We start from the raw sequence: 18,201 nt of genomic DNA, 5'->3' as shown, positions 1-18,201 counted from the left end.
CGGGGAAAAAAGAGAAATGAAACCTCATTAAAAAAAACTTACTTCAGCAATCTACAATTACTTTAAAGTACACATTTGGAAATCAGAAAATACACGAATAACATAACATTTCTATTTTTTGGTAATTTGTAGGTGCTTCGTTTCTTTCTCATACGGTCAAAGTTAATTTGTACGTATTAATATTGATTTTCTTCACTAGCAGTTAGGTTTTACATAATAAACAAATGTCCACATACACCCATTGCATTAAATATCTCAAAAAAATGGTCATCGAAATAAAATGACTTAATTAAATAAATAAATAATTCTGTAATCAGAAGGAGAACATATGAAAATTCAAACAGCAACCAGGATTTTGTCAAAATAAGAGCAATATCAGCTAGTATCCATAATCTGTATTAGCCTAATCTGTATAACACAATCCTCACATTGCATAAAGTATTACTAAATCAATGAATGGATGCCTGGTGGAAAGATTCAGAAAAAGAATTGAAAAATGATTGATCAAGATAAATACTTCAGATAGATAATCAGAAGGAAAAGAATGTACAAAATAAATATTGTAGGATGAAGATCCATACTTACGCACTGTAAACGAAGATAATGGGCAGAAGAGAAAAAGAAAGAACTACAAATTATTATAGACTACATGTATAAATCATGCTCCTCTTGTTGTGGAGAAGTGGACGAAAGTTTTGGCTAATCATTTTGGTATTTATATCGAGATTTCAGGTCCTTCATTCGATGTTTTTTTTTTCATGTTTACATCGGCTTAGCAAACACTTGTTTTTATTATATTGCACGATTATTATTTTAAACCGAAGCACTGCAAAACCAGTTCCTTAAAGGAGGATAAGTGAATCATAAACATATAATAATCCTCGAGTAGATAAAACTGTTGTAAATTGATCTTTGATGACGGATGTTAGAGTGTAGTGTCAGTCTATGGTACACATTTTTGTCCTTCTCTATGAACTCGTCATTTAAATATTTCAATACATTCTAGAAAGATTTATTTGTGTAAGGTGTACACCAAGTAGCTGAACTCAATTTTTCTTTTAATCTGACAAAATTACCAATATTTAATCAGTATATTCAATATTCATGATTGGACAAAATTAAGGACAGCAAACAAAGATCGGAGGAAGCAGAAATTAGACCTAAATCAATAAAGATATGCCGTGAAAATATACTTCTTCTTTGAAAGTCGTAAAAAATAATGATATGAGATTTTAACAGTGAAATACATTATCAACAAGCTCATGGAAAAAAGAGAAATGAAACCTCATAAAAAAAATTATTTCAGCAATCTACAATTACTTTAAAGTACACAATTAGAACAAAAGAGAAATGAAACCTCAAAAACTTGTTTTAGCCATCTACAATTACTTTAAAATACACATTTGGAAATCAGAAAAATACGAATAACAAACCATTTAAAAAAAAAAATTGTAGGTGCTTCTTTACTTTCTCAAACGGTCAAAGTTAATTTGTTATTATTATATTGTTTATCTTTGCTAGTAATTATGTTTTACATTATAAACAATTGTCCACATACAACCGTTGCATGAAACATCTCAATTAAATCGTTATCGAAATAAAATGACTAAATGAAATAAATAAATAATGCTGTAATTAGAAGGAGAAACTATGAAAATACCAAAGGCAACCAGGATTTTGTCAAAATAAGAGCAATATAAGCTAATATCCATTTCCGTATAACACAACCGCACATTGCATAAAGTTTAAACATATTAATGAAAGTATGCCTAGTGGAAAGATTCAGAAAAAAGAAATGAAAAATAATTGATCAAAATAGATATTTCAGAAAGATAATCAGAAGAAAAAAACTTAGAATTAAGATCCAAACTTACCCCCTGTAAACGAAGATCATGGGAAGAAAAAAAGAAGAAAGATTTACAAATTAGTGTAGACTACATCTACAAATCATGCTCCTCTCGTCGTGGAGAAGGGAAGGGAAGCTTTGGCTAATCATTTTGGTATTCATATCGAGATTTAAGGTCCTTCATTTTTTGGTATTCATGTTTACATTGGCTTAGCAAATACTTGTTTTAATTATATTGCTCTATTATTATTTCAAACCAAAGTACTGCAACACCAGAACTTTAAAGGAGGTAAATCAGAAACATATAATATAAACTGATGATGATTAAAATGTATTATTAATATATGATATATTACTAATATATGTCAACTCATCATTTAACTGTTTCCATACATTCTAGAACGATTAATTTGTGTAAAGGTGTCCACCAAATAACTGAATTCACTTTTTCTTTTAATCCGAAAAGTAACAAACATTTAATCAGCGTATTCATTATCCATGATAGGGCAAAATATAAGGTAGTGAACAAAGATTGAAGGAAGCAGAAATTAGACCTAAATCAATAAAGATATACCGTGAAAATACACTTCTTCTTTGAAAGTCGTGAATAATAATCATACTACATCTTAACAGCGAAATACATTATCAAAAAGCTCTTAAAAAAGAGAGAAATGAAACATAATATAAAAACTTATTTCAGCAATCTTTAATTAATTTGAAGTACACATTTGTAAATAAGAAAATATACGAATAACATACCATTTCTATTTCTTTGTTTGAATTTTGTAGGTGCTTCTTTTCTTTCTCAAACGGTCAAAGTTAATTTGTACTTATTAATATTGTTTATCTTTGCTAGTAGTTATGTTTTACATTATAAACAAATGTCCACATACACCCATGGTATGAAACAACTCACTTAAATCGTTATTGAAATAAAATGACTGATTGAAATAAATAAATAATTTTGTTATTAGAAGAAGTAAAATTGAATATACCAAAAGTAACTAGGCTTTTGTCAAAATATGAGCAATATAAGCTAATATCCATTTCAGTATAAGCCAATCCTCACATTGCATAAAGTTTAAACATATTAATGAAAGAATCCCTAGTGGAAAGATTCAGAAAAAGAAATGAAAAATGATTGATCAAAATAGATATTTCAGATAGATCATCAGAAGAAAAAAAACTTTAAATAAGATCCATACTTACACACTGTAAACGAAGATCATAGGCAGAAAAAAAGAAGAAAGATTTACAAATTAGTGTAGACTACATGTATAAATCATGCTCTTCTCGTCGTGGAGAAGGGGAGGGAAGCTTTGGCTAATAATTTTGGTATTTATATCGAGATTTCAGGTCCTTCTTTTTTTGTTATTCATGTTTACATTGGTTTGGCAAACATTTGTTTTAATTATATTGCACTATTATTATTTCATACTGAATCACTGCAAAATCAGTTCTTTAAAGGAGGATAAGTAAATCAGAAACATATAATAATCCTCGAGTAGATCAAAGTTGTATATGGAAATTGAAAAACTTAAGATGATTAAAATGTATAATTAATATATGGTACCGTTTGTTGTATTTCTGTATCAACTCATCACTTAACTGTTTCCATACATTCTAGAACGAATAATTTGTGTTAGGTGTCCACTAAATAACTGAATTCACTTTTCTTTTAATCTGACAAATAACCAACATTTAATCAGCATATTCAATACTCATGATTGGACAACTTAAGGGTAGTGAACAAAAGTTTGAGGAAGCAGAAATTAGACCTAAATCAATAAAGATGTACCGTGAAAATATACTTCTTTTTTTAAATTCGTGAATAATAATCATATCATAGTTTAAAAGTGAAATACATTATCGAAAAATCGCGAATACTTATATTATTATTCTGCGCATTTACAATTTCTCTAAGCAGTAATCAATTGAAATAAATTAATAAATGAGAAAGGAAATAAGAATGCCACCTCACTTTCAAATATCATGTGAAATTCCTTACAATAGACTGAACTAAGAACGTATGCGTGAGAAAATAAGTTTTTATTTCATAATTTGCATGTATGGTGCTACTATTCTTTTTTAGTTTTGTGTATTAATGAACCATTTCCTTATATTTTTTTCTCATTTTCGTGAATTTACTAGTAAATCACATGTTTCTTACTTATATTCATTATTGACCACATACACCCATCAAATGAAAAAACTGCACTACATATCTATGAAAGTAAAATAAATCAATCATGCACACATCATTATCATCCATGTGAAGATAGACGTAAATACAAATCTTGTCTTCTTCCTTCTTAACTAGTGTAGCTGGTTCAATTTTTCGCTATTTTACCATGTTTCTTTGTTTTCGTTTTTGTTTTCTTAACATTCTTCTCATATTAGTTTTTGTATCATTTCATTATGGTAAATGGTCATTTTGACTGGACTATAATTTAAGCATTGTGTTTGCAATACCTTCTGGAAATTCATCACTGACTGGCCAGCTTGAAATCTCCATGGGGAAACTAGGTTCGTTCCTTGCTTTTCCTTCTACCATGCCTATATTGATGCGTATTTTAGTTGAAAAAAAAGAACTCATGATTAGGCCATATATAGAAGGGCATCATTCAATGAAAAAAATTAAGAATTGAAATCACTGTTATTGACTGGAAGAACCGATTCATCAGTTGCGGTTCCAGGGCCAAATACTCCTCCCGTTCTACACTGTTAGTCATCTGTAAAGCGCTTTGAGAGGGCCTTTGGTCCTGAAAAGCGCTATATAAGAACTAGCTATTATTATTATTATTATTATTATTATTATTATTATTATTATTATTATTATTATAAAGGTTGAATACATTTTTTTTACCCCAATTTATGAAAATTATTTATTCCTAATAGATCTAGATAATAGTATAAATTCTCAGATTTTATTGAATAATAATTTGCGAGTGTTTGTTTGGCGTAACTACTAAAGCATGTGTGTGCTAATATGCTTATCAACTAAGGGGACGTACGTCCTTAAATACAAAAAAAGTAAAAAGAAAATGCAATAAATTATCAATAATTCATTGCATTTTCCCCGGTCTTCAACAGGAAAACTTCCTCTGTGTGGCCATGCCTTGAACCATAATGCATGGCCCTACAGAGGATATTTTTTTTCTGTCGGTGATCTTGGGAAAATGCAATAAATCATTGATAATTTATTGCATTTTGTTTGGTATTTGTGAAGGCTGCCCCCTACCCTAGCCCACGCCGCGTAGAGTAAAGAAAAGCTGAGAACAGTCAACGATTATTAAGAAAATCAATAAAATATTGTACTTTGCACTTTGTTTAAAACGAGAGGTCCTGCATTTATATTGACTAGTATACTTTTGTTTATTTCGTAATGACATGCCAACAAATCTTCGTTTCTATGCCTTTACATTGTGGGTAAGTAGAGATACAGCAAAAACAATATTTTTTTTTTCTCGCCTTATTTGTAATCGTTCAAGTTGGCATCGTTTTATGTCGTCTTTATAATTTATATATTTTTCACCTAAAATAATTTCATTTACTCTTTTCTAGATTCTTTCTGAATTATGTATGTGCTCCATTAAAAACAGGTGCGCAATACTCTAAAATAGGACGAATGTATCAAACACAAGTCAGGGATTGGTAATTTATATTGCTAAACGTTCTGGTGAGAGAGAAAACAAAAATGTATAAACCTTACTTGAAAATTTGTCAGCTATCCCAGCAAGATCTGCGTCTACGAGGGCTGCCTCTAATGTGGTGAGTTGTTCAGTCACAGGTGTGTCTTCCCTCCATTCGCAAAACATCTTTCTTGTTCCTTCGGAAGATACTATGCCATTCATCCGGTTCATCTTCACAAATTTTTCAGCACCCGCATCTTTAAAACCAAGTTTCGAAGCTAGCTTCGGTAATTTTTGATTATCTCCAATCGTCTCCGCCATCTCGAATATGAGTTCATCACTCACTCCTTCCATTGTCTTCTCAAACCTAATGACAGAGCAAATTAAGCATATCACACATTATTGGGAACATGGAATAAGACTATTAGCTTGTGGGCGGAGCAACCAACAATGTTTTGTTTTTGAGTTTCGTTGCAATTTTACTGGAGAAAGATTTATTGATCTTTAAATAAAAATAAAAATAAAAATACGAAATTACATTTTTAATTGTTGCCACTTCTACAAATGGCACTTCATCACAATTTGATACAATAATTATAACGGGAATTTTAGCGAAGTTCGATTGAAAATGAACGGAATACACTAACCGACATTGACCAATCAGAGACTCATATTTAAGATTCGGAGCAAACGTGAAAGCCTCCATAGATGATTTACAGCCGTCGGCACATGAGAGCGAGCTTAATTCTATGCTTCGATACTTGTAATGTAAGGCAACTTCAAAATTAAAAAAGGGGGATGTGAAAATGAGAATGAAAAGAAAGAGAAGAGATGTGAGTGAGAAAGAAAAGAAGGTAAGTAGTGAAAATGAGTAATAGAAGAAAGGGAGAGGTGAGGAGGAGAAAAAAAGGAGAAAGAGAAGAAAAGAAAAAATTGCGAATGAGAAAGAAAAAGAGTTTAAAAAAAAAAGAAGAGGTGAGAATAGTAACCAAGAGAAGAGATGATAATGAGAAATAGATGAAAGGGAAAAAGGTGAAAAGAGAATGGGAAAGATTAGAAAGTGGAGAGGTGATAATGAAAAAGAGAAGAACGGAAAGATGCGCGAGGAGAAATAAAAGAAAGGGGAGAAGTGAGAATGAGAAAGATCAGAAAGGAAAGGGTAAGAATGAAAAAGAGAAGAAAAGGAAGAGGTGAGAAAAGAATGAGAAAGAGAAGAAACTTAAATGAGAGGTAGCAATGAAAAAGAAAAGAAAGGGGAGCGACGAGAATGAGAAATAGAACAAAGGGGAGAGGAGAGAATTAAGAAAAGATAGAGATGACAATGAGAAAGAAAACGAGAAAAAAAAGGGGAGAGGTGAAATTAATAAAGAGAAGTAAAGACAGATTTGAGAATGAGAAAGAGAAGAAAGGGAAGAGGCGAAACTAGGAAGATATAATTGAATGGGGGCAATGGATTTAATAATGATTTTGATATTAAACTTGTTATTTATGTTTACAAAATGAGAGTTAAACTAGCTTGCTGTATCCTGCTTTTTGACAGCTTTATATTTTCAAGATACATATTTCTTTTTGGCAAGACATTATGGGGTTTCGATTTATCACCTACTATATTTTTAATACATTTCCAAGTAAAAAAAGAAAAACCTTGAAACGATCGAGTAAATTTTTTGAATACATTTTTGCACAATTGTAAATGCCGATTTTCCTTTTGCTGGGATCCTCAGGTATCATGGACGTCAATCCTTATGCAATACCTATTGTTTAGGGGGAATGAATGAATAGATCATCCCCCCCCCCCCTCTGAACAATAGGTATTACGTAAGGATTGACGCCCATGTCAGGTATCATTATTTGTCTGTTAAACGTAAAGTAATTGATGTACGTGACCGCTGGGCCAATACCAAGGTAACAAATCAAGAGATATTGGAATTTTAATAAACTACTATAACTTGTTTTCAACAGCATAAAACAAATGATAAGCAATTTTAGCTGCCTGTTTGATTATAATCAAAGTTTTAGTCATTGGAAGTTATAGTAAGGAAAGAAAAACAACACTAACAACGTAAAATAAAATACATATAACTATATATGTATACATAATTTTATATACAGTTTATGTTATCTAGTACCCTCATCTTTCCATAAAGTTGGTGGTGGATGTGACCATCATGGGCATTAGAATGGTAAATAATTGGTAACACATAAAAAAACAAACATGAATTCTATAAACAACACATATTTGTAATTGAACAACATAAAAACTATTATAAGCATCTAGGTATGTCTGTTGAGGTTCCAGTTTTATTAGGGGCCAGAAGAGCGTCTTTCACATTCCAAGACATTGGTATACGCCCCTACAGTGTAATAATATTATCAGGGATGCGGTCGAAGATACTGCTTCAGCACCATCGTTTTCAGTTGTGGATTATTGTCGAAAAATTCATTTGCGAACGAGCAAAGAATTGAGTGTGTAGCAAACTTTAACCTCTTTACATCACTTAATGAGAAGGGTTACCTTAAACAAGAGATGCGAAGAAAGCCAAGATTGTAATCACCATCCCCACCGGAATGAGGCTGAAATCGGCATTTCCCTATTTAACATTTTGAATAAGCAAATTTATAATATTTCTGTGGATTCTTTGCTAAAGTACAATCCGAACTTGTCATACCAAATGTAACTTTCATATTTGAACAAAGTATCGTTGAAAAAAAGTTATCATTGATGGGATAACAACAAATTTTCTTGTGTTACGCACATTTGGCAATGCAACTTTAACATTATATATAGCAAAGTTATATTGTTTTTAAAAAGAAATACATGGCCTTTCATACACGGTGACTAAACATACTGTATTGATCTAAAGAGAGTATATCTAAATGTCGCCTAAAAGTATTTAACCAAATTGCACGAATACAGTCTCAAAACTCCTAAAATTCTGCTTCTGAGGGGGCCGCATGCCCCTCAAATACCACCCCTTGTGCACGCGAGCGTTCAATTTGTGCTAACGCGCCACAGATCACCCCCCCCCCCCCCCCCCATCAATGTCAACAACAGATCTACGCCACTGATCATCATAACAAAGATATCATAATTTTGCTTGTCATAAGTATTCCCTTGAGTGTTATTACTTTACTGTTGATATTGAGTGATATCACACCTTTTCATTTTTTCACTGCCTTACTGTCAATCAGGTGCGTACGCAGGGGGGGGGGGGGGGGGTGGGGGCGGTGTTTTGGGGGTTCAAACCCTCCCCCTTCATTTTGCTTTTGATCAAGGGGGGGGGGTGTGCCGATTGAAAAAAATAATGTTCCTTAACCCCCCCCCCACACACACACACACACACACTGAGCGGGTTGGAAAGAAGGGAAACCTCAAAGTGAACATACACCATTTTTAGACATTGGAATACACCCCTACATTGTCATGATCGTGATAACACTGCAAGGATGACAATTATGAAATCCATATTTTATTCTCTCTTTAAGCCTACTTGGTACAAAAAAAAACTGCTTAAATGTGTCCCATTCGCAGGCCAAAAAAATAAAAAGGTGTGGGGGGGGGGGGGGTAGTGAGCACCAATTTTTTTTTGTGCACCTTCCGAAAATTTGAAAATCGTGTCTGGGGGAAAAACACGTTTTTTCCGAGACACCCCCCCCCCCCTGGATCCGCCACTGCAAGTAGGACAGTGTGGCTTTAAAGTAGACATCGTTTCAAATATTGAAATAGACATGGTTCATTCTATGTCAAAATAATGAAAGCTCATGTTTAAATAAAGTGAAAAGTGTCATATCTTTTCCCTAAAACACAATCATGACCACAATCAGACATTTAACATTGAATCTTGGCATCCCCCATGAACGAAAACGAAATGGTACAAATTGGACGGCTCCGATGATGACGTCCAGTAGGCGATTGGGGTAATTACTTCGGCTAATACTAAACACTCAGGTCACGGCTAGCTGGGCCAATTTGTCGTTAACAGTGTCTTCAAATCGGCCCTACACGCTGGGAAAATCTTATCTTAAATTAACGAGTGTTTTTAACCATTTTTCAATATAGTCAGGGCTGTTAGGGATATTTTGGTGCAGATTCTTCTAAAAGCACCAAATTTGGCCCAGAGGTAGCTTATACCATACTATTACGATTTCTGCCGGGCGCCAAGAAGGGCGCCCTCTGTGACCGCTATATTTGTCAAATCCAAAATGGCCGCCATCTAAGTTAAAGGTCAAGCGTTGACCCAAAAGAAAAAGGACTAATATGATTTAAAAAAATGTATATATTTATGGGGTTTGGGGGGTCAGAGAATATGATTATGATGTTATTTCATCGATTTGAGGTCTCCTTGGGGCTTTCATACTGGTCATATTGGTCAAATCCAAAATGGCCGCCATCTGAGTTACAGGTCAAGTGCAGTTATGGAAGGAAATGGGCTAGTATGTTAAAAGTTTATATATTTATGGGGTTTTCGAGGTCAGAGAATCTGATTATGATGTTCTTTCATCGATTTGAGATCTCCTCGGGGCTGCCATACTGGTCATATTGGTCAAATCCAAAATGGCCGCCATCTCATAGTTACAAGTCAAGTGTAGTTACGACAGGAAATGGGCTAGTATGATAACATTTTATATATTTATGGGGTTTTCGGGGTCAGAGAATCTGATTATGATGTTCTTTCATCGATTTGAGATCTCCTCGGGGCTGCCATACTGGTCATATTGGTCAAATCCAAAATGGCCGCCGTCTGATAGTTAAAGGTCAATAGTAGTTCTAAAAGGAAAAGGGCTAGAATGATAACAGTTTATATATTTATGGGGTTTTCGGGGTCAGAGAATCTGATTATGATGTTCTTTCATTGATCTGAGGTCTCCTTGGGGCTGCCATACTGGTCATATTGGTCAAATCCAAAATGGCCGTCATCTGATAGTTACAAGTCAAGTGTAGTTACGAAAGGAAATGGGCTAGTATGATAAAAGTTTAAATATTTTTGGGGGTTTTAGAGTCAAAGAAGCTGATTATCATGTTCTTTCATCGATTTGAGATCTCCTTGGGGCTGCCATACTGGTCATATTGGTCAAATCCAAAATGGCCGCCGTCTGATAGTTATAGGTCAATAGTAGTTCCAAAAGGAAAAGGGCTAGAATGATAACATTTTATGTATTTGTGGGGTTTTCGGGGTCAGAGAATCTGATTATGATATTCTTTTATCGATTTTATGTCACCAATCCTGTCCTACATGACAGGCTACAATGAAGTCCATTTCCTGGTTGAAGAAGATGAGGGAAGATGCGCCAAATTCACACTTGAGTGGGTTAATGAATACAACGTATTTCAAGAGTCGTAAGAACAGTAGCTAGTTGGAGGTGTTGAATATGTTCTTCTTATGTCCTGTCTTACTCGCGACGAGGAGGTCGTCGATGTAGGCGTACACAACTTGTAGACCATGGGTTACCTCGATCATCAAAAAACTGTTGAAAAGTATATATGTGCGGCATTTCATAGCCCAAAAGGCATGCGCACAAATTCAAGTAACCCAAAGGGTGTGGTGATGGCTGTTTTGTGTACGTCTACTGGTCGACTGGAATTTGGTGGTACGCTCTGATGACATCGAGTTTGGAGAAAACTCTATCGCCTGCTAGAGCTGAGGTGAAATCTTGAAGATGGGGAATAGGACATTTATCGGGCACTGTATTCCTATTTAGTCCATGGTAGTCATCGCTTGGTCTCCAGTCTCCGGGGTTTTTCTTGGGCACCAAGTTGGGATGCCGAACTGCTGCCAAAAGGTCGGACGATGCCTAATTCTAGCATATTTTTAGACTGGTCGTGTGAGGTCTGGACATTGGTCAAGAAGAGATTTGGAAGCAGCTTAACTGTCTGCCTTGACAAACATGGGGCTGATAGAAGGAGAAGAAGAAAGGATGCCTCTTACAGATAGATTAGCAGTAGAATCGATGAGCTTGAGATTGCGCACATCTACCAGAAAACCAAAGTGAGGGAGAAAGTCTGCCCGAAGATAGGATTGGATATGTCGGCAATAATGAAAATCCACCTGGAAGCTCGACGTAGGCCGACGTCGAGAGTCGGGCTTAGGTCTCCGTAAGTAGTGATACTTGAGCGATTAACTTCTTGCAGGGGAATTTCGAAGAAGGGTGCATATGTTTCTCGGATTTGGATGTAGCAAGGACCTAGTAGGGCCATGGATGGAGGAAGAACACTAACCTCAGTTCAATGGTCTACGAGAAATCAAATCCTGTTTCCTATCCGTAATGTAGAAAAGGCAATTTTGGGGGCTGGTGCCATGCAGTCGAACTTGTCGCTTCTAGTCGCTGGCTGGGTCGTATCCCTGGTTTGAAGAGGTTGATTTGAAAGTGCAGGGAGGAGTGCATTTCTTGGCTCGCTAACAAAACGAAAGTGATAATAGCAATCCCCTTGTGAGCTGGGGCTTCGCGCTTGACGGTCTTCCTTCTGATGTGATATTTGCGCTTTCATATGCTGCATTTTCAGGAAAGGAGTAGGGTGTGAAGAAGAAGAAGACGAGAAAGAAGACCAATAGGATGAAAGTTAGATGGGGAATTTGTCACAACGATTTTTGGGGGGCTAAATCAGCGAGGTTCTTGATCTTCATCGAGTCCCCAGTTGATGCTAAAATGAGCTGAACATAATTTTGTGAGCAGCCTCTGGAGAAATAGCTGTTTCAGAATGTTCTCCTCCAACTTGTTCACCCCAGCACTTTTTTTAACTTGCGAAGTAACTGGGAGGGTTTGTGATCTCTCAAATTTCTCATAAATCAGCACCCGATGAAGGCGTTTTTGCTCAAAGGTGGAGTTCCTCTGTATCGATTCGGCTTTCAGTTTAACGTAGGGCTGTTCTTGAGGAAGAGATATCAGTAAGTCCCAAATTTCCTTGGCATATTCCGGCTGCAAGAAGGCGACGACGTAGATAAACTTTGTTTTCTGTTGGGTGATGCCTCAGGTTATGAATTGTGCCTGGACTTGGACAAGCCAAATAGTAGGATCATTGTGCCAAAAAGGAGGAAGCTTGATTTGAACATTGGAGACAGATATAGGGCAAGCAGAAGTTTCAGAAGTTGAAGAATGGGTGTGATCGTCAGTAGGCATGATGACAGTTCAAAGATAAGACGTGAGTAGAAATATGAAGAAAAGGGAGACAAAAATTGAAACAGTTTTGATGAAGGATGTCTGCGATTCAGTAGGTTGGTCGGGTTTAGATCACGTCGGGGTCAGCAGTGAAACGATGCTCTGCAAATGCGAGGGCGGATGTAGCAACAACATTGACAGCAATGACTAGTAGAACATAGTGATGAAAAGTATGGGCGCAGGCCAAGATTTATACCGACTCAATTTAAGTGTGAAATGGCGCATCTTCCCTCATCTTCTTCAACCAGAAAATGGACTTCATTGTAGCCTATCATGTAGGACAGGATTGGTGACATAAACTCGATAAAAAAAACACATTATAATCAGATTCTCTGACCCCGAAAACCCCACAAATACATAAAATGTTATCATTCTAGCCTTTTTCCTTTTGGAACTACTATTGACCTATAACTATCAGACGGCAGCCATTTTGGTTTTTACCAATATGACCAGTATGGCAGCCCCGAGGAGATCTCAAATCGATGAAAGAACATGATAATCAGTTTCTCTGACCCCGAAAACCCCATAAATATATAAACTTTTATCAAACTAGCCCATTTCCTTTCGTATATACAGTGTGTCTCTAAAAAAAGTAAACCCAACTTCAACGGCAAATTTTCAGAAAACTATAAAATATTTACACATTATTTTTTCATGGTTAGATAGTCCAATAAGTCCTCTGTCCAATTATATCACTTAGGTTATCTGACGCTCATGCATGACTGAGCATGATTCAACTTAGTGAACTGGTGTCAAATCATCACTGTGGCAAGTTATTTCTTGCTATTGTCATGCATTCAGGGCCTATTTGAAGTTAAATTTTTGTCACATGTTAGGCCTATGATTACATAACAACTTCAGCAAAGGTTGTTCCTAACACAGGCACACTTCACATGCTTTCCAAACATGGTACAGTTGACAATTGAGCAGAGAGTATTCCTGGTAACTCGATACCAGGAAACAAGAAGTTTCGTGGAAGTTCAAGATGCTTTTCGGGTGCAGTTCCCCGAGAGGCAGCCTCCAACAAAAAGAGCCATCTGGTACAATGTGAGAAAGTATGCTGATCACGGAACCAGTTTGAACAGGAATAAAGGACACTCTGGCCACAGACGAACTGGGAGGTATGCTGAAAACATCCAAGTGGTAAGAGAGGCCATCCAAGCCAACCCACGCATAAGCACCAGGAGAAATGATACTGGAATACCACGCGCAACTTTTAACAGAATAGCAAGACTGGATTTGCATCTCCATCCATATCATGTTCATGTTCAGCACCAACTTCTACCAGCTGATTTTCCCAGACGACTTCAATTTTCACAATGGTTTGTGAACCGGTGCAACCGAGATCGACAGTTCCTCCAGTTTTTTACCATCGGGGATGAAGCAACGTTTTCCATGGATGGAATGGTAAACACCAACAATGAGCACGAGTATGCTGAACTCCATCATCCACCGGGATATGCTTTTAATAAGAACATGAGCAGGGAGAAAGTGAGTGTCTGGATTGGTCTTTGTGGCAATGGTTCATTGGTGGGACCTTACTTTTTTGAAGGCAACATCAATGGCAGGGCGTACCTTGACATGCTGAACAATTTTATTGTGCCTGAGATGGAACAGATCTTCCCCCGACAACGACGTGGAGCATTCCGCAGGGCCTGGTGGGCTCAGGATGGGGCCCCAGCCCACAGACTTATTGCTGTGAGGAATCGTTTGACTGAACTCTTTGGCAATCGCATCATTGCTCTTCATTTCCCAGTTGAGTGGCCTGCACGTTCACCAGATCTGACACCATGCGATTTCTTTCTTTGGGGGTATCTTAAAGGAAAAGTGTTCCAAACCCCACCGGCCACAATTCAGGAGCTGAGGCAACAGATAACAGGTGAAGTGAACCGATTACGACAAGATCAGGGAATGATCAGGCGTGCCGTCAGGGACATGAGGAGGCGTTGCGAGCTTTGCATGGAAAGGAATGGCGGTCATGTCGAGGGTACACATCCCTAAGCTATGCTTGTAAGAAATCAGACATTTCCTATGTCATTTGATTGATGAACTTCCAGTGCAATTCTAACTTGCCACAGTGATGATTTCACACTAAGTTGAATCATGCTCAGTCATGCATGAGAGTTACATAACCTACGTGGTATCATTGGACGGAGGACTTATTGGACTATCTAACCATAAAAAATGTGTAAATATTTTATAGTTTTCTGAAAATTTGCCGTTGAAGTTGGGTTTACTTTTTTTAGAGACACACTGTACACTTGACCTGTAACTATGAGATGGCGGCCATTTTGGATTTGACCACTATGACCAGTATAGCACCAGCAAGGATACCTCAAATAGATGAAAGAACATCATAATCAGATTCCCTGACCCCGAAAACCCCATAAATAGATAAACTTTTAACATACTAGCCCATTTCCTTCCATAACTACACTTGACTTGTAACTAAACATGGCGGCCATTTTGGATTTGACCAATATGACCAGTATGGCAGCCCCGAGGAGATCTCAAATCGATGAAAGAACATCATAATCAGATTCTCTTACCCCGAAAACCCCACAAATAAATAAACCTTTAACATGCTAGCCCATTTCCTTCCATAACTACACTTGACCTGTAACTCAGATGGCGGCCATTTTGGATTTGACCAATATGACCAGTATGAAAGCCCCAAGGAGACCTCAAATTGATGAAAGAACATTATATTCAGATTATCTGACCCCCCAAACCCCAGAAATAAATAAATTGTTATAATACTAGCCCTTTTCCTTTTGAAACTACGCTTGACCTTTAACTCAGATGGCGGCCATTTTGGATTTGACCAATATGGCGGTCACAGAGGGTGCCCTTCTTGGCGCCCTGCAGAAATCGTAATAGTATGGTATAAGCTACGTCTGGGCCAAATTTGGTGCTTTTAGAAGAATCTGCACCAAACGACCCCTATATAGCCCTAACAGCCCTGACTAATAGGGGTGCTTGGGGAAATTTTAAGTTGCGATTTTTTTTTTATGATAGAAAAAATACTAAATGGACAAAGTGGATTTTAGAGTTTCAGTTTCAGTTTTATTTTTCATTTCCATCATAACAGTAATTATGACAGGAAATCAGATATTAATAATATAATACATTTGGCATGGTTTAAAGTTGTGAAATAGAAAGTATACATACTTATCCGGTAAAATGTTTTTTTTAATTCTCCAAGGGAATTTGATGAAATTAAATGAAAAGAAGTGAGAAGACGAATATTGTGGGAAACAACCAAGAGAGGAATAGAAAGAAAATATATATCAAAACAAGTAATTTAAAGAATTCATTGGCCACATGTAACAGTGATAAGGAAAGTAAAAAAGGAGTGGAGAAATTCAAGAAGTACAATTTACATGACAGAAAAAGAGAAGGAAAATAAAAGGATATAATAAAATGTAGAAAGAATATTTTTAAAAGACCTTGGAAACAAAGTGAGGAATAAAACTTAATTGGATGGAAATTACAAGGAATGGTGGAAATATAGAAAGAGAAGATGAATTGTGGGAAACAAAGAACAAATTTTAAGAAAAGGTAGAAGAGAGAAATCAGAAACAGGGTATATAGCCAATAGGCCTTATGGAAAATGTGGTAGAATGCACCAGAAGAATTAGCAATTGACATATTGAGATGAGAAAGTCAGTGAATTGCAGAAAATAAAAAATTATATTTGCCTAGAGGAAAAGAGGAAAGAAGGGGGGAAATGTAGGGAGAAAAGGAATTACAGATGTAGAAGAACGATAACAAAAATGGCAGAACTGGGAAAACGTAAGATGATGGGGAAATCAACAAATAATGATGGAATTATATACAAAAATAATAAGCGAATGAAAGGACAAACATTATTTAAAAAAAGGAAAAACTACGACAGGGTCAGAAATACGATTAATAAGTTAGCCTATAGTAGAAGGAATTCAAGAAATGGATGGTTGAAGAACCAAAGAAAAAGTTATATAAATAAAGGATGACAGAAGAAGTGAAAGGATGAAAAAATGTGAGGGATATGACGAGAGTATTACAAAAAGATTAAAATTATAAACGATATGTAGACCCTTAAGATTCATTGATGTGAGGACGAAAGCAATATAACAAAATAAAGAGTGTCGATAATTTCAAATCTCTTCTTCAATAAATTTTCCCCCTTATAAAGCCGACTTGAAGACACCATTAAAAGAAAATTAGCTCAGCTAGTCGTAAACCGAATGTTTGCCATTACTTCCGCATTCACACAACACCGATCACCCACTAGACGGTCGATATCTGCCATATATTATCCTCAATTGTATTTATTTATCATCCATATAATGGGTAAAATTAGGTCAGACAGTAACTTGACTGTTCAATATTCATCGTCTGAATCCAGTGCAGATGCATATTGATGGTATCGATGACGATGGGCCAGTTTTCGCTTACAGTGAAGTTGATGAAATTCACCCTTGCCTGCTTCACCTGTTCACTGACACTGTCACAGCCCAGGCGAGTCGGGCATATAATATATCTGGCTCAGTTACTATAAATATAAGTATAATAAACAAATATAGTACATACCTTGGCCTTGATCCGTGTCCATGGGGGTGTTGTTTCATTCGCCTCTTAGTTGCACGGTGTTCCGCCATGATGGACAATGTACTAATGAATTTAGGTGAATTTTAATTGCTATTATTTGATTACATATGTGAACAGACGGAAAGAACAATTTATGCATATAGTCATTGATTGAATCTGGCGACCACATATTCAGCGATCACAATATAGAGTGTCCTTAAAGGTAAAACACTGTCGCCACTGATCTCTATTTCCGTAGAGATCAGTGACTGTCGCTCATAGAGTTGGAATATTTTTTATCCCAATTTATGGAATTACTTTGACAATGATTTGTTCCTAATAGATCTAGATCTAAATAATAGGATTCATTTTCAGATTTTAATAAATAATAATTTGCCAGTGTTTGTTTTGCGTGACTGCTAAAGCATGTGTATGCTAATATGCTCATCAACTAGGGGATTATATATGGCGCCCTTAAGTCATAAATGACAGTAATGAGGATAATGCCCCACAAAAGAGCACTAATATGGCACATCGACACGGTGGGGGTGGGGGAAGGGGGGGGGGGTTGCTGAACCCCCCTTTAACTTTTTTATGTGTGTATTTTGGAGGAACGCCTACAGAAGCGGATCTAGAGGGGGGGTTGGGGGGGTTGTAACCCCCCCCAAAAAAATCCGGGGACCATTTTTTTAAATCTTATCTTTTTTTTAAACTTGTAATTTTATTTTATTCTATTTCTATGTATTTATTTCATTTATTATTATTATTATTATTATTATTATTATTATTTCTTTTTGGGGGAGGGGGGGGGGGGGGTTGGGCGAACAAATGTCACAGAGTCCCTTGCCCCCGCCCCCCCCCCCCCATCAGCTTTTTTGAGGACACGGGCCACCGCCGAAGTGACAAGCTAGGCCAGCGTTGCCGATTCTCATCCCCAAAATCCCCACATTAAAAAAAAAAAATTGGGGGATTGTTGAAGTCTTTGGGGATGAAAAA

The 18,201-nt window shown here is 36.4% G+C and overlaps 1 protein-coding gene across 1 annotated transcript; it reads right to left on the bottom strand.

The window, feature by feature from the left end:
- Positions 1 to 1,857: 1,857 nt before the first annotated feature.
- LOC100890391 lies at positions 1,858 to 17,338 on the bottom strand. The gene is made up of 4 exons (XM_011670498.1): positions 17,209 to 17,338; positions 5,559 to 5,845; positions 4,319 to 4,402; positions 1,858 to 1,877 (listed from the first exon to the last, which is right to left on the bottom strand). Exons 1-4 carry the CDS (start codon positions 17,274 to 17,276, stop codon positions 1,858 to 1,860), a joined length of 459 nt encoding a protein of 152 aa, XP_011668800.1. The 5' UTR covers positions 17,277 to 17,338.
- Between the last annotated feature and the right edge of the window lie 863 nt (positions 17,339 to 18,201).

This window comes from Strongylocentrotus purpuratus, unplaced genomic scaffold (genome assembly GCF_000002235.5).
Source record: "Strongylocentrotus purpuratus isolate Spur 01 unplaced genomic scaffold, Spur_5.0 spur5_scaffold_20, whole genome shotgun sequence".
NCBI classification, from domain to species: Eukaryota; Metazoa; Echinodermata; class Echinoidea; order Camarodonta; family Strongylocentrotidae; genus Strongylocentrotus; species Strongylocentrotus purpuratus.
This window is presented reverse-complemented; position numbering and strand designations above follow the sequence as displayed.